At 53.3% G+C, this 22,662-nt stretch overlaps 1 protein-coding gene across 3 annotated transcripts; it reads left to right on the plus strand.

The window, feature by feature from the left end:
* The first annotated feature begins 763 nt into the window (after positions 1–763).
* On the plus strand, positions 764–22,096 carry GRHL3 (grainyhead like transcription factor 3). 3 transcript variants are annotated; one of them, XM_041460867.1, is made up of 16 exons: positions 764–780; positions 10,406–10,592; positions 11,193–11,254; positions 12,242–12,575; positions 12,753–12,832; positions 14,360–14,513; positions 15,224–15,335; positions 15,486–15,580; positions 17,098–17,256; positions 17,686–17,764; positions 18,034–18,167; positions 18,730–18,764; positions 19,334–19,422; positions 19,506–19,591; positions 20,405–20,469; positions 21,982–22,096. In XM_041460867.1, exons 1-16 carry the CDS (start codon positions 764–766, stop codon positions 22,094–22,096), a joined length of 1,803 nt encoding a protein of 600 aa, XP_041316801.1. The 3 variants fall into 3 exon arrangements, with proteins under 3 accessions (XP_041316801.1, XP_041316802.1, XP_041316800.1); XM_041460868.1 differs by lacking the exon at positions 764–780 and adding an exon at positions 7,801–7,811; XM_041460866.1 differs by lacking the exon at positions 764–780 and adding an exon at positions 9,828–9,900 and having other exon boundaries at positions 10,379–10,592.
* The last annotated feature ends 566 nt before the right edge of the window (positions 22,097–22,662 follow it).

Genomic DNA, 22,662 nt, shown 5'->3' on the forward strand with positions numbered 1-22,662 from the left:
GCACAAACCTTTTCCCCGTGTGCAGGTGAGTTGCTGCAGAGGTGTTGCCTGGGTGGTATTCCTGCAGCCCCTTCCCAAACCTCCTGCTGGAATAATGCTCACAAAGAAAGGTTATCCCACAGGTTAGCCCTGCTCCTGACAGACCCAGAGCAGTGCAAGGGCTCCCTGAGCCAGGATATTCAGGGAATGGCTTGGTACCTAGAGTTAGGAGGGTTCAGGTTCATTTTTTAAGAGGGAAGGAAAAAAACAAACTCCTCGTGGTTCTGGAGTGAGCGGCTGAGAGGAGCTGAGGAGAGGCAGGAAAGGGTTTTCCTGTCAGTACAACTACCACGGAGCAATGAGAGGAAACTTTCTCCTTCCCTAATCCATTCCTTTATAAATACACGTATTTCTGTTGTATTTATATATAAAGAAACAGCAAAGAACAAACCAAGCCCCAGCTCCGTAGCAACGACAGCTCCTTGGCACGGCAGGCACGGAACCCATCCACCAAAGTGAAACTCATTATCCCCGCGCCGAATCCCCGATTCCGCCCCTTTATCCCGTCCCCGGGGGGGTTTTCCCCGGCGGGCCGGCAGGGACAGGGTTACGCTGCACCTGTCTGGGTGTACCTGTCCCAGGGCACCTGTCCCGGCAGCCAATCGCGGCGGGGCCGCCCCACCTGTGCGAGCTGCTGCCATAAATCAAACACCTGGCAGGGAATGTCCGTGTGAGCAGCCGAGCCGAGCCGAGCCGAGCCGAGCCAGCGCTCCGCACCGCGCCAATGGCCCATGAGCTGGAGTAAGTGCAAGCCTTTCCTCCCCTCTCCCCTTTGCTGCCGGGGCTGCTCCTCTGCCTGCCCAGATGTTGGTCAGGCAGGAAAGAACGGGATGGGAACGTTTTCCTGATTTTCTGTCGCTGCCTCAGCTGGTGCTGCTCTGGGGAGGAATCGCTCCTTGGGAATCTCTCCTGAGGAATCCCTCCTTGGGATTACCTCCTTGGGAATCGCTCCTTAGGAATCGCTCCTTGGGAATAGCTCCTGAGGAATCCCTCCTTGGGAATCCTTCCTGGGGAATCCCTCCTTGGGAATAGCTCCTGAGGAATCGTTTTCCTGATTTTCTGTCGCTGCCTCGGCTGGTGCTGCTCTGGGGAGGAATCTCTCCTGAGGAATCCCTCCTTGGGATTACCTCCTTGGGAATCGCTCCTTAGGAATCGCTCCTTGGGAATAGCTCCTGAGGAATCCCTCCTTGGGAATCCTTCCTGGGGAATCCCTCCTTGGGAATAGCTCCTGAGGAATCGCTCCTTGGGAATCGCTCCTGAGGAATCGCTCCTTGGGAATCTCTCCTGAGGAATCCCTCCTTGGGATTACCTCCTTGGGAATCGCTCCTTAGGAATCGCTCCTTGGGAATAGCTCCTGAGGAATCCCTCCTTGGGAATCCTTCCTGGGGAATCGCTCCTTAGGAATCGCTCCTTGGGAATCCCACCGGAGAAATCCCTCCTGAGGAATCGCTCCTTGGGATTCCCTCCTTGGGTATTGCTCCTTAGGAATCCCTCCTTTCCATTTAGAACCTGTTAAAAACCACGCTCCTGGTTATTTTTTTATTCCCAGCTAAAGCTGACACATGGGGTTTATGTCTAAAGCCAATGTGCTCTGCCTCTGTCCAACAAAATCTAACAGCAGCTACAGGAATCTGCTTTAATTTTATATTTATTTATTTGAGAAAATACCTTCCAAAGGATTTACCAGTCTCTAGTTGCTGGGGGTGGGGATTGTTGTGTGTCTTTTTTGTTGTTTTTGTTGAGGGTTTTTATGATTTTTTCCTTTTTTTTTTTTTTTTTTTTTTTTTTTTTTGGTTTGTTTGTTTGGGTAGAGGTGTTGGGTTTTTTTTTGTTTTGGTTTGGTTTTTTTTTCTTTAGGTTTTTTGTTTGTTTTGGGGTTTGTTTTTGGGTGATTTTTGTTGTTTGTTTGGATTTTTTTTTTTTTGTTAAGTAATTGGATTCACACTATGACCCTATCAAATAATTTATTCTTTTAAATAAGAAAAAGCTTTTAACACCTACCGATCCTGTATAACTCTCGTTTCTAATTTTGACACCTCCGAAATATTTTGGAGTTTTGGATGCTGATGGTGTCAGTTTGCCTGAAATAAAAGCAAACAAGTGTCAGCCTGGCGTGGCAGCTGTGGGAAAGGCTGCGGAGCAGTGAATAAATCTGCTGAGTGCTGCTGGCAGTCAGTGCTAAACACCGGCCCTCCTGCGTGGAGGATTTGTGCGTAAAATATTGATCAAGAAATAGAAATGACATCCCTCTGTGCAGGGATGTGGTGCTTGGAAGGTGTTTTTTGGGAAAAACCCGCTCGCCCGTGTGTGTTTACAAGAGCTGCTGTGTCAGCCCATCTCCTCCTAATTAAGAGCCCTGCAAAGGCACAGCACTAATTATTATTTTATGTAAATCCTGGGATCAATCCGCTCGGATTGATTGAGAATCCGTCACTGAAATTTTCGCTTTCCGAAGTTTTTGGGTCATTTCGAAGCGGTGCTTTTTAGGTTTGAGAGGGAGGACGTGTTCGGCTCTGGGAGTGTGCGATTGATGGATTTATCGCTAATTACGGCCGGGAATTACACGGCTGCTGCCTCTGTTAACCCTGAGGCTGCCGGGGCAGGGGGAGCAGCCCCGGGGCTGCCTTTGGGCACCGAGAGCTCCGAGCGAGGCTTCCCCATAAACCCATCCTTCGGGAACACCTGCAGATTTTGGAAATCCCGCTTTATTTCGATGGATAAACCCCTCGGCAGCCCCGAACCGAGCCCGGGCAGAGCCCGGGGGACATTTCGGGTCACCACGGGCCGGGAGCTGCCCGGCCAAAGCCCCGCAGGGCTCAGGGCAGCAGCTCCCGATGGGAATTCCGTGGGAGCGGAGAGCAGGGACACGCTCGGGGGAAAAGGCGTCAGCGGGGCAGGAAGCTGGGAAGAGGCTGCTAAAGCTCCGAGGAGCTGCGAATGTCGCGATAATCGCCGGGGAGGGGTTGGGCAGACAGCGGAGCAGCCTCGGAGCCGTGTCCGTGCCCCGCTCCCGCCGCCCCGGAGCCAGCCCGGCACATCTGCCCAGATGTGGCTGATGCTCAGGAGCTGCGATAGCCCCGTTCCTCCAGGGGAAGAATCCCACCTCTCCCTTTGGGATTTAAAATTCCCAGAGAGGACTGGGAAGGCAGCGGCGCGGCATGGGAGGGGGAGATGTTTTGCCTATTTTAAAATATTCTAACTGCTGATTTCCATAGTCTTCTCCACTGAACCTGTGTCTAACTCTGCCTGCGTGGGCTGGAAGGAGTTAACCAGGAGTTACTCCCAGTTGTGGTTTTGTGGTCGAAACCATGATCGCCAGAAGCAAATTTTTGTCATGCATAAGGTGTGTTATTAAAACTTGAGTTATGCTCCTGGTGAATGAAAAGTTAAAGCCCTTTTATAAAATCCTGGCAGCAAAGCACACAAGGGATAACCGAGCTGGAGCAAGGGAGGCTGGCTTGGATTTTTTTTTTTATTTTTTTAAAGTTATGTAAAGAGAAAAAGAGATTTGTAAATTAAAGAAACAACAATCAAATAACTGCTATGCAATTCCCAACAAAGGAGTAAAAGGCTCTGAATAAACTCCAGACTCAAAGCAGGGGTGAATCAACATTTGCACAGTATCTCTGCTTTGATGCTTTGGGTCACATTTTGGGCTGATTGGTCCATGGGAATGGTTCCAGGGAAATTTGCAGAATAAAGACAATTGCTCTGAGGAGGATTTGCTCTGGCTCGGCTCCGGCTGGGGATTGAATTGTTGATCAGTGTAACATATTCATCCAAAAATGCACTTGTACCTGGATTGCACCTGCCAGCCCTTGGGATCAGCTGATTGGCAGGGACAGAGATCCTGGAATTGTGTGTGCTCGAGGAGGAAAAAGGCACCAGCTGAAAAATGGTAATCAGTGGGACTCATTATTGAACATATGATTATATTGCCATTGCTCACAGCCAAGTTTCCAAGCTTGGAGGGTAAGAAATATGGAAGACATTGGAGTTAGATGGAATTTGGGGAAGAAATTCCTCCCTGTGAGGGTGGCAGGCCCTGGCACAGGTGCCCAGAGCAGCTGTGGCTGCCCCTGGATCCCTGGCAGTGCCCAAGGCCAGGCTGGACACGGCTGGGAGCACCTGGGACAGTGGGAGGTGTCCCTGCCATGGCCTGGATGGTCCCTGCCAGCCCAAACCACTGCAGGGTTCTGTGATGGTTCATTTCTTGTCCCTTTGGGTGTTCTGGCTGTAGCTCTGACTGTGGGGGTGAGGCTGATCCAGACCCCATCCCTGTCCCCAGCCTGTTCACAGCTCGAGTGCTGAGAGCCCCAGGGCAGCTGGCACTGCCCAGCTCTTGCTCCTGCCATGCCCTCCTTGGCACTTGAGCTCTGCCTGGTTCTGCGGGCTGGGTCAGGTTTGTTTGGCAAAACCATTCTCTGAAGCACCTTGTGCTGGGGCTGGTTTTTGTATTAAACTGAAATACCAAAACCAAAATGAAGCAGAAGCTGCTGCTCCTGTGCTCACAGGACACTGAACCCAAGCAGGGGGACAGAGTGCACCTTGTGGGAGACCTGGAGCTGAGATTGTTCAGGGGAAAATCCCTCCAGGATGGGAAGGGACAGGGAAAAGCACAGTGGGGAGCCCACCCTGCTGTGCCCCTGCAGGGCCTTGGAGCAGCTGAGGGGGAAGAGCTGCTGGCACAGGGGCAGGGCAGGGAGCAGGCTCCATGTGAGCCTCCTGTCAAGTGTCCTGCCCTGGCACAGCTTCCTGGAGCCTCTTGGGCAACAGGATCCACCTCTGCCACCTTCAGCAGGGCACAAACCCCGTGCCAGGCGTGAGCTCTGGCTGCAGCCAGGCAGGGAGGGATCAGCACATCCCTGGGGTGGGACACGACTGTGCTGGGACTGAGCACAGCACTGAGGCTGGAAGCTCCAGTCTCTGCTCTCCTTGGCTCACTGCTTCCTTGGAAACGTGGGACATCCCCAGTGTGTCCCTGCAGCAGCCTCTGGCAGGGTGTGCTGAGGGAAGCAGAGGACACTGAGTAAAGCTGGGCTTTGTTCTAAGCACAGACAAGCCATAATAGCTGATTACTGGCTTAAAAAACCACACTGAGGAGGAGGAAAAAAGAAACAAATTTTGTTGCAGAAGTTTGTGTATTATGGCTACCGTTGGTGGGTTTAAATCCACATCTTGTAAAACAGGGATTTTTTAAAAGTTCATGTTATTTAGAAGTCATGGCTGTTGGAGTTAGAGAATCTACAAAAATTACCTGTGTCATCTTCCTTTTGGTGGGTGAAGCACTGGGAGCCTCAGTGCAAAGTGTGATGTGTTGGGACAGTGAGGCTTTGTATCCATAAAGTGCCTGTATCTGTCCACAATGAAAACAGGAATGAGAGGGAAGTTCACAGCAATATTTCAGAGTGGGAGCAGATGCTCAGGGCCTGGTTTTGTGTCTCCCTTTGGAGTCAGATATCCCTGAAACTCAGGACATCCCAAAACAGAACCACCTGACATCAGAAATTGCTTCTGGGAGAAATCAGCCATAATTCCTGAACTGCAGAGGGATCCTGTGCTGAGCTTTGTTCTGCTGGCCAGGGGAGGCACTAGGGCAGGGCTGGTTTGTGCAGTGGCATGGGGTGGGTGGATCCCTCCAGGGTGATGTCCTGGGGTAAGGCACAGCCCCAGCTGCTGTCCCCAAACATCCCAGGCATGGGATGGCATTTCAGTGTCAATCCTGTCCCCAGGTCCTTCTGCTGTGAGAATAAAGAGCTGCAGAAGCAGGAGTTAGGCTGGGTGAAAAAGCACAAATGTTGAGCTGGTTTGAGGTTTCTTGGTGGGAGCCCCAGGAGCGCCAGGGGAGGGGATCCCTGCACCTTCCCCAGGAGGGCCAGGGGAGGGATCCCTGCACTTTCCCCAGGAGGACCAGGGGAGGGGATCCCTGCACTTTCCCCAGGAGCAGCTGCCCCAGGAGCTTTGTCTGGCTCAGCCTGCAGAGCTCCCAGCTGGATCTGCTGGGGGGGATCAGTGCCCACCCCACCAAGGAGTCACCACTGAGCTCCACTGGCACCCCCAGAGCCCTGTGGGAATCAGGAGCCATCTCCCAAAGCTGTTCATGGTGTTCCCTTTCCTTCCCATGCCAGGCAGGCACATTCCTGCAGGGTGCCCCGTGCTGTGCCAGGCTGGGGAGGGTCCTGGATCCCCCCTGTGCCACACAGAACCCAGGGAAGGAGAAGCTCCTGCACTGCTGGGAGTCTTTGGGTGGCTGAGCTGAGTTAACCCTGGGCTGAGGGTGCTGCTGAAATGGCCCTGCACAAAGCCAGTGACAGAGCCCACATTGTTCTGCAGCTGCCAGAGAAAATATCCCAGGAAATATCCCGTAGGCAGTGCAGGTCAGGGGCCATGAGAGAGAGCGTGGTCTCCTGGGCCTGTGGAGTGACACTGTGTTGTGCTTGGCACCCCAGCACTGTTTTCCATCATTAGTCTGTGTTTGTTGTGTTTCTTTCTGGGTTTTTTTTTTTTCCTGGTTCTGTCTCTGTTTGGATTTTTGCCTGGCTGTGTGAGTGGGCTGGTGACAATGCACTCACTGCTGGCTGTGCTGTCACCTTGTCTTCAGGTATGCTTGTTTATTAAACCTGCAGAGGAATTACAAAATCACAGCTTAGCTGAGAGGTTTGGCTTCAGTACTGAGGGCCCTTGGAGGGATGCTGTCCTTCCTGACAGGGGTGTGCAGGCTGCAGTCCCTGCCCAGGGAGAGCTGCTGGCCCTGCCTTGCCCAGGGCACTGCTGATCCTGCCCTGAACTTCTGACAAGAACCTGGGGAGCACCAGGGCTCTTTCAAGAGGGAGGAGAGGGCAATGGCCAAGCCCAGAGCTGATGGAACCCCCACAGGAGCTGCCTGGGGCACCCCTGAGCTCCTCAGGGCTGGGGGCTCTGTCCTGTGCCTCATTTCTGCTGCTGCTCACAGGGCTCACAGTGATGCTGCTCACTGGGCTCAGTGATGCTGCTCATCAGGATTCAGAGTGGTGCTGCTCACAGAGCTCAGTGGTGCTGCTCACAGGGTGGTGCTGCTCACAGGGCTCACAGTGATGCTCAGAAGGGCTCAGAGTGGTGCTGCTCACAGGGCTCAGTGGTGCTGCTCACAGGGTGATGCTGCTCACTGGGTTCAGAGTGATGCTCACAGGGCTCAGAGTGATGCTCACAGGGCTCAGTGGTGCTGCTCACAGGGTGATGCTGCTCACAGGGCTCAGTGTGATGCTCACAGGGCTCAGAGTGGTGCTGCTCACAGGGCTCAGTGGTGCTGCTCACAGGGTGATGCTGCTCACTGGGCTCAGTGGTGCTGCTCACAGGGCTCAGAGTGATGCTGCTCTGCAGCCACAGCATCTGGCAGGGCCAGGATTTAGGCTGGAGCTTAATCAGGTGTAGTGGGGAGAACAAAGGCAGCCCCACCGAGCTCAAAGGCCAGCAAAGCCTCCACAGACACCCAGCAGAGGCAGAAGGAGTTCAAGGGCTCTTTCCTGCTTGGCTGGTGTCCCCACCTGGACCCTTTGGGCATGTTCTCCTGCTCCAGCACAGCCCTGAGTGTTTATCCATCACCAGGAGAAATTGGGGAAACAGAGGAGGGGTGGGCTGGAGCGGGAGAGGAGCTGGGATCACCTTGTGTCACACTCCCAAGTGTTTGGAAACAAACAGACTGCTCCCTGCCCCAAATCCTGCTCTGCTCATGGCCCCAGGCTGCAGCTCCGGTGTGCACAGGGGGCAGGGAGGCTGCTGGTCCCAGTGTTTGTGTTTCCCTGGCCTGGGAAGGAGCTCTGGCTTTGCCAAACAGAGCAGGGAGCTTGGAATGGGCAAACACGGCCTGGCCACGTGCAGGGGCATCACAGGCAGCGAGGAAAGTAAAGTTCAGCTGTGTTTGGATCTGGATTTGGGTGACTTTCCTGCTGTGTTTGGATCTGGATTTGGGTGACTTTCCTGCTGTGTTTGGATCTGGATTTGGGTGACTCTTCCCTGCAGCTGTGCCTCACAGAGGTTGCTGATGGGATCTGTGAGTTCTGAAGGGCTGGGGGAGCAAACTGAGCACCGTGTCCTGTAGGTCCTGGTGTCAAAAAGGTGCCTTGGACTTGTCACCACAGCTGCTCATCTGCTCAGATCACCTCTCTCCTCAGATGCTGGGGAGCCGTGGTGACTTTGGGAACAGGGTCAGAGCAGGGCTGACCTCTCAGCCCTGAGGCTGGCAGTGAATGGGGGGCATGTTCCCTCACCCCCCTGCAGGGTGGGCTCTGAGGGGCTCAGTCACACATCCCAGTGCCTTCCAGGGATCCCATGGACTCTGGAACAGGAACAAGGTGGGATAAAGGTGCAATTCCTGTCACTTGTGCCACTCCTCAGCGGGATGAAGCCCAGCCTCACTGGGACCAGTGCAGTTCCCAGTGCATGGAGCAGCTGCTCTGTCTCTCATGGCTTCTGTGGCTTCTGAGCACCTCAGAACCTGCCTGAAGCTCCCAGCATGTCCTGAACTGCTGTCCCCTCTGCTGCCACCCCTGCTGTCCTGAACTGCTGTCCTGAACTGCTGTCCCCTCTGCTGTCCCCTCTGCTGGGCTCTGCTCCCAGGAGCACCAGGAGCTCTGTGTGCCCACCTTTGGCTCTCTCCAGCTCAGGGCATTTTGCCTTTGCTCTCTGCCAGGCCAGGCCAGGAGTCCCTGGGTGCCTTTTCCAGGGTTTCTCCCAGCAGAGGTGAGGGGCAGGGAGGCAGAAGGGAATAATCACACAAGGGATGCTCTCATTTAGCCATTTCTCCTGGTTACCTGGGTGCTTTGCTAAGCTCCCCAGTGCTTTGTTGCTCCATCCTGCCCCGTGTGTTTTTCTCTGCCGGGCTCCAGAGCTCGGGTGTGCAGGGAAAGCAAAGGATTCCTTAAGGAAAAGGTGCCACAGACAGCAGAAACAGCCCTTGGTGGCTTCATGTCAAAAATCAGCTGTAATTCCTGAACTGCAGAGCAATTCTGTGCTGTAGTTTGTTTTGTTAGGCAGGGGAGGACCCAAGCAGGAGTGTGAGCTAAGGAGAGCTCGGCAGTCTGAGCCAGGGGCATCCCAAGGCATCCCTGCACGGTTTAATGTGGGTTTGTGCAGGGGGGCAGTGCCTGGTGCCAGAGCATCCACGGGGAGTTTCAGGGATGCCAGGTTCCTCCCAAGAGGAATTATTGTTCTCTGAATGATTCACTTAAAAGTCTAGACCAGGACTTTTTATAAATATATGGATAGTGGCTTAATGAAAACAATTTATTCCTTATAAAAATGCCATTAAACTGTAGCATTCATTGCTGTAACTCCTGAAGGTTTCCTTTGCCTTTCCATGAACAAACATCAGCAGGTGATGTCATGGTTCAGCTCCAGTCAGCTCCTGGCAACTTTGGAGATTTAAAGAAGTTTTCAAAACCTTTCTTCTAATAAAACCCAGTCTTGTCCTTCCTGGACATTTCCACTTTGAGCAAAAGGGAATTTTTGTCCACAGAGATGTTATTTTATGGTGAATGCTGTGGACTGTGGTGGTGGCAGCAGGTGCAGGTGACAGGAAGGTGTGGCAGGAGCAGGGCTCAGCCTCTGTGGACGTGCTGGGATTCCATCAAAGGCTGGCCTCGATCTCTGGGGTCTTTTCCAACCTAAACAATTCCAGGATTCCAGGATTCCAACCTCCCAGGGAATGCACAGAGGCACTGCTGGGCTGGCTGCTGGCAGGGCTTGCTGGAGGAAAAGGAAAGATGACCCATGTTTGGGTAATTAAGTGTCTGACAGTTTATTAACATAAGATGGAGAGGCCTGGAGAAAGTGCCAGAAGTGAGGACAGGCAGGACATTATTTTGGTGTGTTGCTTCTCACGTAGTCCCACGAGCCTCACCTCAGTCAGGAATTTTTTAGTGGAAGGGAGGGGGTTGTGATCTGCCTGTCTGCTTCCCTCTGAGTAAAATCATCTACAAATGGTTGGGAAAAAAATAATTTCAAACCCATGGACTGCAGCAAAGAAAAACAATGAGGTTTGGTTTCATCTGGATGGGCTGTGCTGGCCTGGAGCTCCACATCCAAGGGAAAATTGTTCCCTGCTCCCTTTTTGGTGCCCAGCACCCCTGTGACAGAGCAGGATGGGCTGGAGGAGGAGCAGCTGATGGGGTTTTCCTCCCTGGGCAGGACAGGGAGCAGCTACCCCAGGAGAGGCTCTGGCCTGGTTTTGTGCCCAGCTACAGCAGCAGAGGTGGTGATCCCAAAGGCTCTGGGAGTTCAGGAGCAGGAGAACATCCCTCCTCCATCCCACTGAGCCTTGGGGAAGCCCTTCCTGAGTTCATGGAAACCTCTGTGGGAAAAGCTCCTCCCTGATTCCTGGCCCCCCCAGTTTCAGATCCGTGCGTCTGATGAAGAATGACACCATGAACTTCCAGAAATTCCCCTACACCAGCGAGGATGAAGCCTGGAAAACCTACCTGGAGAACCCCCTGACTGCAGCCACCAAGGCCATGATGAGGGTGAACGGGGACGACGACAGCGTGGCCGCCCTCAGCCTCCTCTATGACTACTACATGGTGGGTGCCCCTGGGCTGGGCTAAAACTGGGCTAAAACTGGGGTAAAACTGGGCTAAAAGAGGTGTAAAATATGTGTAAAACACGTACCACCTTAGAGGGGACCTCTACTGAGCTCCCCCATCTACTGAGCCCCCTGAGTTGTTTATCCAACAAACTGTGCCACCAGTATCCCCAGAGGTAAACTGAGGCACAATCCAGCACTTTGAGGGAATCCAGAACGTGTGGAAAACCTGAACCCAGGTGCCCTGAGCCTGGATTGTTACCCATGAGGGCTTTGAGGGCTGTTGGGCTGGAGCAGACCCCACCAGTTTTATTCTCCCAGTGCTGCTGTAGGATGGAGCTTTGAGCAGTGTGGATCTGATTTATCCCTGATTGGGAATAGCAATGATTTTCCCACTCACTTGGGTGCTTTTAAGGCCCTGCCCAGAACAAGCTGCTGTGGCTTGTCCAAGGTTATTTGGGAGCCCAGGGCAGAGCCCTGCTCTGCTGTTTGTTCTTCTCTTGGGGTTTTATCTGCTTTTATCAGACAGGGCTAATTCTGCTCTGTTTCCCTGTAACAAAATCCAACCCTAACCAGACTCTGCTCTGCCTTGTCCCAGGTCCCCAAGGAGAAGAGGATTCTCCCAGCTGGGATGATGGCACGCAATGACCTGGCTAAGAGGTTGGCTTCAGTTCCTGCTCTCTGGAGCTGCCTCACTCTCCTGCAGCTGCTGAAATGCAGGATGGGGCTCTGAGCTTGCAGAAAATAGACATCAAAGCACGGTGTTATTACCAGCAACAGTGCAGCTCATTAACCCTGAGACACACATTAAAATTCCTTAGGCCAGGTCCCAAGCAGGTAAAAATGGAGCTACACCCATTTCCACACCTGAGCATCTGTCTGGCTGTGTTCACAGGGGTTCTGCTGGTTGGCAGCTGATGAAGAAATTGCCTTTATTTCCTATTTTGTGACAATTGCAAAGGGCACAAGGATTGAGCACTGAATGGCCAAATCCTCATTCACTCCCTGGGCTGATGAGAGTTTCTGTTCCACTCTCCCAGGATTCTCTTCCAGTGACTCCCATTTGTCCTTTGAGGTTTTCAGATAATTGACTATTATATTAATGGCTCATTAATGGCCACTGTGAGCTCAGTTCCCCTTCCTGGATGCTTTGTACTTTGGCATTGTCAGTCTTGAACCACTTGACAGAATAAACCTCAAGTGATACTTCACTCCTTCAGAAGTAAACTGAGTTAAGCTGGTTTTGGTTTTTGCTTCCTAAGTTGCTGGAGTTTGTGAATTTGTGCAATAATTGTTTTTCCTTAAAAAAATGGTATAAAAAATTAACTTTCAGCATCAATGAGCCATGAAAAGACTTATGGACAGCCCACAGAGTAGTCACCTTTCTTACCACCCCTGCTGCTCTGAGTGTGTGGTGGCCTCAATGAAGGAGCAGTGGATGTGCAGCCCCAAACCATGTCCAGACCATATTCCCTGACTCCCTGTGGTCATCCCTTATCTGCTGAGCCCCTCTGGCTCTTGCTGGCTGCTCTGAGAGCTGTGGGTGGAGATGCCCAGGGGCTGCCAGGCTCCCAGACCCTGCTGGCCCTGACACCGTGCTGGGGGTGCCTGCCCTGCCCTGCCCTGAGCCAGGACTCTCTCCAGCAGGCACTGCCACGGGATGGATTTTGAGCCTGAGCTGCCCTCCTTCGATGGCTCAGCCCACCTCATGAAGCTGCTGTCAGAAAACGTCTCCATGAGCCAGGAGTTCTGCGAGCCTCCCAAGAAGAACGGCCTGAGTCTCGAGGGTGTCCCTGCTCCTCACAAGGCAGCCCTGCTCCCTCCGGGCACCAGCAAGCTGGAAGCCACCCCAGATAACTTCCTGGTGCCCCCGGGGGACGTGTATGACAGCAGCTCCCTGAGCTCCCTGTTCGAGAGCCTGCCCCTGGCCCCGCAGCAGCGCTGGCAGCCCGACAGCACCTTCAAGGAGGACCCCCAGGAGGTCAGGCTGGTGGGGGGAACTGAGCTTTGCTTCTCCGTTGGGAGCTGCTGCTCTTCCTGCTGGATTTCTGGGGGTTTATGTTGAATTTGGAAGTCATCTGGTGTGGTGTCTGGGAGAGGTGAATGGACAAAGCCATGAGGGATTTGACTCTGGGTTTGTGTTTGCTCTTGTCTGCAGACGCTGCTCTTCAGTGACATCCTCAAACCCCAGCCAGAGCCTCCCTGCCCCGAGAGCTTCCCCACGGATGGAGTGAAGAGGTAACAGCAGCCCAGGGCTTGGGGTTCCAGGGAACTCTTGGCTCTGTCTCTTCCCTGGGGAAGGACTGCATCCCCACTCCAGCCTTGGCAGTGACCAGAGCAGTGACAGAGCCTGTGCTTGTGCACACACCAGTTGTGTCTCCCTGATGTTTTTGGAGCAAGGGGCTGTCCCACAAGCTTTTAGACCAAAGCTGGGCTTGTTCTGCCCCCAGACTGGGGCCAATCCAGGCCCATCTGCTGTCACATCTCAGGGTGACAGCCCCTTCCCAGGGAGCACTGCTTGGCTGGGTGACACAGAGGGACCAAGGTGGCTGCCCCATCTTCCCACAGGCCACTTGGAATGGGGTAAATGACAGGGAAAAGGAGGCTGGCAGGGCATGAGGGTGATAATCAGCCTCCCCTAATCTAAGGTTTAGGTTCTCACTTAGCACTGTTAGTCAGCCTTGATTTTAGAGGGTGCCACTGCCTCTCATTCCTAAAACATGAGAGGGATTCCTTCCTCCTTTCCACCCCTCTGCCAGGCAGAACTTTGCTGCTCCAGATACCAAATCAAACCTCCCAGCAGGTAACATTATTTCACCTCCCACTTTTTATTTGCTCCTGAGTCAGCTGACTGGGTGAGTCAGCTGTCAGACGTGGGGATGTTCACACAGACAGAGCTCTCCCGAGCCAGAGGCTCCCTGCTCACTGTTTATTTGTGCACTGAAGTTCTCTGCCTCTCCTGGCTCCAGATAAGAGGAGCTGCCAAGCCCAATTTCAGAGATGGCATCACAGGAGGTGGAGCAGGAAGAAGATGGGTTGGTGACTAAACAGGGCACTTGAAGGGTCTGAGTGGAGGCTCCTGTACAGGTGGTGGCTTGCACGGATTCCTCCCAGCAGAAACCAGCTGTGGCCTCATGGTTTCAGTGCTCACAGCTGCTGGTGAAGGCCTGAGAGCTGCTGAATTCAGGCTCTTCTTTCAAATTTCCATTGCCAGCAGTGCCACCTTCTCTGTGTGCCACCACAAAGCTTTTCTGTAGAGATTAAAGTTCTCACCACACTGAGAGTCCCAGAGCTGGGATTCTGAGCCCAGTTCTGCATAACCAAGCAGGTGTTGGTGTCCTGCAGGTTCTTCTTGTACAGGACCATTAAGGGAGAGTCTTCCTGGCTCAGCCAGTTATGGGTATGGCATTGGAGACAGGAACCTGAGTTTAGGATGTTGTAGAAGTCCCTTCACAGGAACCCATTTTTGTGTGTTTTGCTGGTTGAGCAATGGTTCTGTTGCCATCCACACAAAAATACTGGCTGCAATCACATCCAGGGGTTTTTAAGCCAAAACTGGGGGTTAAAATGAGGCTGTTGGAGCAGTGCTGCTCCCCAGGGTGTTGGGGAGGATCAGAATGTGCTGTGTCAGGTGTGTGAGGTGGGGAATGGAGCAGAAACTGGAGCCTGTAACCCGTGGGGTGGAGGCTCCTGGGGCTCTGTTTTGCTTTTGCAGTGAAACAGCAACTTGTGCTTATTCATCCTTCTCTCTTTGTTCCATCCAAGTGACTTTGAATACACTCTGGGGTCACCCAAAGCCATTCACATCAAATCTGGGGACTCTCCCATGGCCTACCTCAACAAAGGACAGTTCTACCCCATCACACTGCGGACAGCTGGAGACAGCAAATGTTTGCACTTGTCCTCAAATAAAGTGAAGGTAAGAGACAGAGACAGGCTGACAGCTCTGCTGACAGCTCTGGAATGGGACATCCAGCAGCTCCTCTGGCCTGGGAACAGAGCTGAACGTGAGCAGGAATGGCTTTGTGGCTCATGTTGGCTTAAAGGGATGAACGGGGTGGATTCAATCCCACAGGATAATTCTCTGCTGCACTGCAGAGCCTCCCTGGCAGCTGGAACCTGTCACAGGAGCCCAGGAATGCACAAAGGGCCAGTGGGGCCCTGCTGGGAAGAGCTCTGAGCCAGGGACCCCATCCTGCTCCTGGGATGTGTGGCCAGGCTTTGGAGCAGCCCCCGAGATGAATGTGCCCAATGGCTGAGCCCAAATCCCTTCCCTGCCCTCCTCAGCTTCCCCAGCATAAAATTTCATGTTTCACGTGGCCCAGAGGGCAGTGCAGGATGGAAGGGTCAGGGGGCACTGATCTGCTCTGTGCTGGGCAGGGGGCAGTGATCTGCTCTGTGCTGGGTCAGGGGGCACTGATCTGCTCTGTGCTGGGCAGGGGGCACTGATCTGCCCTGTGCTGGGCAGGGGGCACTGATCTGCTCTGTGCCCAGCTGGCTGTGGGGTCAGGGGCACTGATCTCTGTGCCCAGCTGGCTGTGGGGTCAGGGGGCACTGATCTCTGTGCCCAGCTGGCTGTGGGGTCAGGGGCACTGATCTCTGTGCTCAGCTGGCTGTGCTGTGTTGCAGAGCGTGGTGATGATCGTGTTTGACAACGAGAAGATCCCCACGGAGCAGCTGAAGTTCTGGAAGCACTGGCACTCCCGGCAGCCCACGGCCAAGCAGAGAGTCATCGACGTGGGTACGAGGGGCTGGGCTCCTTCTGCCTCCAGTGCCCCCCAGGGCTTCCCTCGCCCTGGGAGTCAGCCAGGGGCAGGATTTGGGGGTGGGAGGCCTCGGGAATGTCACCAGTTTCAGCCCCAGTGTGAAGTGCTCCTCCCCTGCCTTCCAGCTGACTGCAAGGAGAACTTCAACACGGTGCAGAACATCGAGGAGCTGGCCTACAATGCCCTGTCCTTCGTGTGGAACATCCACGAGGAAGCCAAGGTACAGAGAGCCCGTGCAGGGGGGCTGGGAATGGTCCTCGGCAAAGCTGCAGCTCCTCCTGAGAGCCCAGGCCCTGCCCCAGTGCCCGGGGACACAGAGCTGCCAGCCCTGGCACTGCAGAGGCCCCAGGCAGTGTTTGCCTGGCAGGACAGCAGCAGGACACCGTGCCTCGGTGTGTGCTTAAGCACTGCCATGAGCTAATAAACACTCTGGGTACACCCAGACTGGCTCAGGGATGTTTTCTTAGCGCTGATGGATAACTCTGAAGAAAGGGTTTTGCAGCAATTCAGGGCTCTGCTCACTTGTACTGCAGCCTGTTTGAATAAGCCCCAGCTCAGGGAACAAAGAGCCCCCTTTCCACAGGGGATGCAGACATGACTGACCACCCTGCTGTGCCTGTGGGTGTGAAGGGGACCAGGCAGGTCACAAGATCCCTTTTCACCTCAAAACCAGGAAAGTTCATTACAGCAACGTCTTTGCAGCTCTGCTGTCTCTTCTGCATCTCAGACTCTCATTAACAATTTGTATCTAGTGGGAATTGAAAAACAGATTAAGTAACTAAGAAAAAAAAAGAGAAGCATAAATACCCCAAGTCTCTGAAGCTTGGGAAAACCCTGCCTGGCTCTGGGATCTCAATAAGCCCAAAGGCAACTGGGTCTTTTACAACCCAAGAGGTTAACAAATGTCTTCAAGGCAGAGCTGTCAGAAATGGAAATATGTCAGGTATGTGGCAAGCCCTGGGGGCATCTCAGCAAAACTGGATTTAACTCTTAGCAGAAACTCTGCTCGCTCACTGGCCTGGGGCAGGTAGAGGTGAGACTTCAGAGAGCTGTGAGGGCTGGGAGTGAGGCAGGAGGGGTCAGGGGCTGGGAACAGGAGGGCTCAGGTATTTGGGTGTTTGGCTTGGCCATGGCACCTGTTACTTCTCTCTCCTATTAAACTTTGCCCCCCAGTGAAGAGGTTTGCTTTCCTAAGAACTGACTGGAGCTGACATCAGGTTTCAGGGCTGAAATCCTGAGCTGAGGGAGCTCTGGGAGCTTCTCCACCTGCAAATCTGTCCCCAGGGTCCAGGGGAATTCCAAGGTCACACCAATGAATTGCAGTTTGGAGATACAGTTTGGATTTGAGCTGTGCTCAGCTTTTCTTCCAGAGTTCCCACTGGAGTTAACTCCTGGTGATAAAAGAGCCCAGTGTGGGATGAATATTTATTTAAGCAGCACTGCTGAGCAATTCCTGAGGCTGCAGCCTTGCCCTCCTCCCTTCCTGCAGGGCTTTGCTGTCTGAGGGTCCCTTTCAAAGGAAAGATCAGAAATATCAGCAAGAACATCCCCAGGCAGGACTTTGGGAGTGGAGAGGCTGAGTTAAAGAGCTGGAATTGCTGTGGGGGGAGAGGCTCAGGTGGGAAACCAACTGCTCCCTGCCAGGCTGGCCCTGGGGGCACTGGAGGAGCCCTTTTGCCCCTGCCCTGCTCCCACTGCTGGCTGAGGAGGAGGTTTCCAATCCTGTTCGTGTTTCAGGTGTTTATTGGGGTGAACTGCCTGAGCACAGACTTCTCCTCGCAGAAGGGAGTGAAGGGTGTCCCCCTGAACCTGCAGATCGACACCTACGACTGCGGCAGCGGCAGCAGCCAGCTGGTGCACAGGGCTGTCTGCCAGATCAAGATCTTCTGTGACAAGGTACAGCACTCCTTTCCCACCACTCCAAAAACCCAGCTGGTCAGAGGCCCCACGAATAAAACCAGAAAGGCTGTGAGAGCCTAAAACAGCCCAGACCTCTGACTGTGCCTCACAATAAACTCTACTTTTGACCAGTTGTTAAATATCAAAAGAGATGAGAATTTCCTTGGAAGTTCTTCCCCAATCTCAGATATTTCCCATGGAAAAATTTCTCACAGCTATTCTTGTCTGTGTTTCATTTTTAAAAGCAAATTTTATTTTTGTTTTTCTAATTTCTGAGTGTCAGAGAGTCCTGCCTTGGGCTGGGGAAGGTCCCTGAGGTGACCATCTCTGAGTTAAGGCTGCCTCACACCCCAGAGGTGGCCACGAAACCTCTCTTGACAATGTTGGAAATGTCAATGTCCTAAATTTTGCTGGATCTTCCCACAGGGAGCAGAGAGGAAAATGAGGGATGATGAAAGGAAACAGTTCCGAAGGAAAGGAAAATGCCTGGACTCCAACAACAACGGTGAGAGCCTGTGTGTGCTCCCTGCTGAAAGCCCTGGCTGAAAGCTGCCCCCAGGCCTCTGCCCTCAGCCCCCAGCAGCAGCCAGGCCCTCGCTGGGCTCCTTCCCCTCCCCGAGCCCCTCAGGAGCTCCTCCAGCCTCTGGGGATGCTCTGGGCTGCCCTGGAGGTGCTGCAGGCTCCTGTCCTGCCCCAGCGTGTCTGGGCAGCCTTGGCAGGGGCTCTCCTCTCCCAGAGCGAGGGGCTGACATGAACTGCACTCTCCGTCTGTAGGTCTGAAAGGCTGTTTGCTCTCTGGCTTCAGAGGGAACGAGATCACCTTCCTGCGGCCCGAGAGCGACCTGGAGACGCAGCCCGTGCTCTTCATCCCCAACGTGCACTTCTCCACCCCCCAGAGGTGTGGCTCGGTGAGTGCCTCGGGCCTGGCACCCCCTTCCCCGGCTGGGCAGTGCCCCCACAGCAGCTGGCTCGTGGGGAAAGCCCCAGCCTCACCCCAGCTCTTTGTGGGACCGAGCTGAAGTCCCTGTCCCTGTCCCAGCAGTGCTGGGTGAGGTAACCTCGCCAGGCTCCTTCCAGCCAGGTGCTCCTGTGCCTTACACACCTGCAGGGGACTGCAGTGGGAGCAAAAATAACAGTAGAAAATAAATTATAGCAAAATGTGACCATCTCAGTCCCTGTGTGGGTGGGACATCCCCTCACTGTCCTCTGTCCAGTGTCCTTCAGAGCTCCTCAGCATTCCCTGCCTCAGAAACCACTGCCTCAGTTTGTCAAAAACGGGGAATCTGGGGAAGTTCTTTGTATAAAATTTCATTTAATCTAAGAAACAGATGTTTGGGTTTAACTGTGTGGGAAAACTGATGGGTCAGGAGGAGGGAAATCATGTTTAAAGTGTGCCCCAGTTGCCTCCCCAGTCATTCTAGCACACAGTGATGCTGTGCAAACTCACAGATCCATTTCTTTGCATTCCAGGTGCTCCCTCCCGCTGTTCCCAACTCTGCAAACAGGTGAGGATGCAGCAGTGTGCATTTCCCACCCATCAGCTGCTCTGCTCCTTTGGGAATGTCAGGGCTGTTGGATACCCCAGGGCAGGATAACACAGCTCAGGTGTCTCCCTGATGCCCTGAGAGTCAGAATATGAGTTAAACTTGTCCTGGAAGGACTCAGGGCTGCAGAAACGTGGACACATTTCTGTCCCTGTCAGAGTCACTCCAACACGAGCTGCTCCCTGATTGTCCCGTTGTTCTCACGGAGACAATGTCTGAAAGGGAGAATAAAACATCACAACTGTCACTGAAGGGCTCAAATAAACTGGAATGAAGTGGAATCACACTTGAAAAGCAGAATCTCCCCCAGCCTGGGCTCTCTGTGTGGGGACACCAGTGCCCCACAGGAGGTGCAGGAGGCTCCCTGAGCATCCCTGTGCTTTAGGCAGGAAGTTACAACCGTGCTGCTGTAATTACAAACCAATACTTCATTGCTGGATGTCTGTTAGAGTAAGTGGCTGTTCAGGCAGAGCTGCAGGTGTGTTTGTGCTCCTGCTGTCCCTCCTTAGTGTGTTTGTCCCCTGGCCCAGGCTGCCCCTGAAGCGGAGCGGGGCCTCCTTCGCCGATGACTTCGACCCGCTGCCCCCAAAGCAGAGCAAGGACGAAGACCCCCAGAGAGGTGAGGCTGGGACCCTCAGCTCCACGAGGCACGGGGCTCTGGCAGCCCTGGCAGCAGCCTGACCGTGCCCTGCTCTCTTGCAGTGCTGCTCTACGTGCGCAGGGAGTCCGAGGAGGTGTTCGATGCTCTCATGTTGAAGACCCCGGATCTGCAGGGCCTCAGGACAGCTGTGAGTGTCCCCAGAGCCCCTGGGGAATGGACAAACTGCAGATAAAAGGGAATGGGGGTGGTGAACGGGGAGTGGAATGGGCTGCTCATCTCTCCTGCCTGCTCTCCCTGGGGAATGGAAGTGGAAGTGGGAGCAGGAGCTGCGTTGTCCCAAGAGCTCCTGGCGTGGCTGTGTTGTGCTGCAGAGGGAGGATCACACCTCCTGCCCCATCCAGATCCTCATGGAAGTCTCCTCTTGGCACAGCACACTCATATTTTCCACTGTCAAACACCTTTTCCATTCTCCAGGCTGGAGATGTGTGATCTGAAACTCTCCCTGGCCTCGTGCTGGAATTCCCTGGCTGTGTTTGAGGAGCACAAGGACATATTTGTGTCATGGTTATCAGCAGCATCTCTGATAGCCCAGCCCTCTCTGGAGACTGCTGGGAAGGAAACAAACAATAAACCTCCCAGATTTGGGGTGGCTTTATAGCTGCACTCTAAGCTCTGTTGGTTTTACAAACTTTTAAAAATAGGCTGTTTGAAAAATGTCAACACAGAGCATTCTTTGCCATCTTCTCCTTCCCCCATCCCTCATCACAGAGAGTCAAAAACTTTCATGGAAAATGCTTGGCAAAAACCTACAAACCTCCTGCCACCCCAAGACCGAAACTGAATTTGCCCAGGAGAATGTTGAGGCCATGGTTTTGTTCTCTGCAGTAAAACTGAGGGGGAATCCTTTGCTGCTGAGCACCCTGGCTCGCTGTTATCTTTGATTTTTATCATGGGAATTTCACTTTACGAGTACAAGGAATTGCCATGTTTTCTCTCACAGATTTCAGAAAAGTATGGGCTTCCTGAAGAAAGCATTTATAAAGTCTACAAAAAGTGCAAAAGAGGGTAAGCTAATCTCTCATCTGCTTTTATGCTGTGCCTCCAAACCTGTCCTCTCCAGCCCCTGCCATTGGCTCCAAGAGCATTTTAACAAGATAATAAAAGGTAGAGCCATGTCAGGCTCTGCTATTTGGAGCATATAAAACTCAGCTCTTTCTGGGCTTTAAAGATTTGGGATAATGCTTATTTGTATTATATTTGTTTGGAGGGTAAAGTCTCCCAAGGAAAGGAAGTTGGGTGAAGGTGGAATTGTTTGGGGAGTCTGGTGGTGATCCTTTGTGTCTCAGTCTGAGAGCCTGAGGTTATGGAGAACTTATCAGAGAGGGATCAGTGTTTGCTTCTCCAAAAAATGCTGGAATGTCCCTGGCTCAGGATGAAGGGTGGGCCCATAGTGAGCATCTGAACTTGTCAGGAGTTCTTCCACCTGTTGCTGATGCTGCTCATCCCCAGAAACGGGAATTTTCTCCCCAAAGGAAAAGACCAGCACTGGTGGCTTCAGGGGAGAGGCCACCTCACTCAGCTTGGCTTTGGTTTTGTTCATCCTTGATCTGATAAGCAGTGAGTGTTTGGTGATGACTGGGAGGGAAACCAGGCAGGAGGAGCAAAGAGGTATCTCATGAAAAGGAAAGGCCACGCCTGGAAATTAGATTAAATAAATAATTTTGACACCTGGTTTAAGGAAGGCTGGACGTGACCCATGCCAGCAGCTACTTCTGAAGTGTGGGAGATGGGAGATAGCTGCACTCTGGCTGGTGGCAGGGTCAGGCCCAGCTTCCTGCTCCCCCAGATTTAATTTTCAACAATTTTATCCTATTGCTCCACCCTAAACAATCTTCTCCTGGTAATTACAGCTCGAGGGGCAGATCTTCATCTGCTGAGAGCCAGAGGAGCTCAGTGGGACTGCCTGGCCTGGCAGCAGGGCAGGGCCTGCCCCAGCCATGGCCCTTCCACGGGGGTGAGCTCAGCAGATGAACTCGGTCCCAGGGTGACTCAGGAGCAATAATGAGCAATTTTGGATCTTGGTGAGGTTTGGTCTGGAGGAACAATCCAGGGCTGATTCCTGATCAACACCCCTGGGATCGTTTGTGGTTTAGAGATCAGATGGGAGCACAGCACAAGAGGCACAGGTGACTTCTGTGGCTCCCTGCTCTGAGACAGGCAGAGATGAAGGGATCAGCTCTGCTGGGGAAGCTTTTGGGGACTCACTGAGTCTCTGTGGGGCACCTGCTGGAGGCCAGGGCTGGGATCCAGGGCTTGGGGTGGTGCTGGGAAGATTCCCATGCAGTGCCAGACCCTGCAGTGCCAGAGCCCCAGTCCCAGCAGCCCCCTGGAATTCCTGACTGTGCCATGACAGAGCTCCCAGGGCTGGGGACTGTTCTGTGCTGGGTCTTCTCTTGTGTTGTGCCATGGCTTTAATTAATTAATTCATTCATTAACAGTGGTTGAGCCCCTCAGACTGGGGAAAGTGAACTGCTTTCAGTGTGCTGCATCTGATCCAGCCATTGTTGTTCTCTGTAGGATCCTGGTGAACATGGACAACAACATCATCCAGCACTACAGCAACCACATGGCCTTTCTGCTGGACATGGTAGAGGCAGAGAACAAGTTCCAGATCATCCTCAAAGAGCTCTAAAGAGCTGCAGGCAGCACTTCCTGGCACTTCTCTCCGAGCTGGCACGTGTGACCCCACAGAACTCAGCCTTGTGCCCGCTCTTGTTGCCTTGACTTGAACCCCCACGGCCCCGGGGCCGGGCCACAGACTGCTGTGAGATCATCCTGTGAACGTGGAACTTGGCTCTGTTGAGTTTATTATTATTATTATTATTATTTTTTATTATATTTTATTCCCTTGTGGCACCGGGCCTGAGCTGGGCACACCAAGTGACACTGCCAGGCCTGGGCAGAGAGCAGAGCTGGTGGCCCTGGCAGTGACTGATGCCAGCCCAGGCCTTGGCCTCTCCACAGACCCTGCAGAGCTTTCCCAGCAGGGCTGAGCCTGGCTCTGAGCTCCTCTCTGGCACAGAGACTCTCCCAGCTGCAGCCACAGCTCCTGCTGAACGGACACTGCCTGCTGAACACCCTCCCTGCCACATCTCTGACTGTAAATACCACAGAGGCCTCCACAACCCCTGTTTATACATTTCTGTGTTGTTCCTTTTGTATTTTATATGTGTATAAATATGCATTGTTTTATACTGG

The sequence above is a fragment of the Pyrgilauda ruficollis genome, unplaced genomic scaffold (genome assembly GCF_017590135.1).
Source record: "Pyrgilauda ruficollis isolate IOZ18807 unplaced genomic scaffold, ASM1759013v1 scaffold149, whole genome shotgun sequence".
In the NCBI taxonomy this organism is placed as follows: Eukaryota; Metazoa; Chordata; class Aves; order Passeriformes; family Passeridae; genus Pyrgilauda; species Pyrgilauda ruficollis.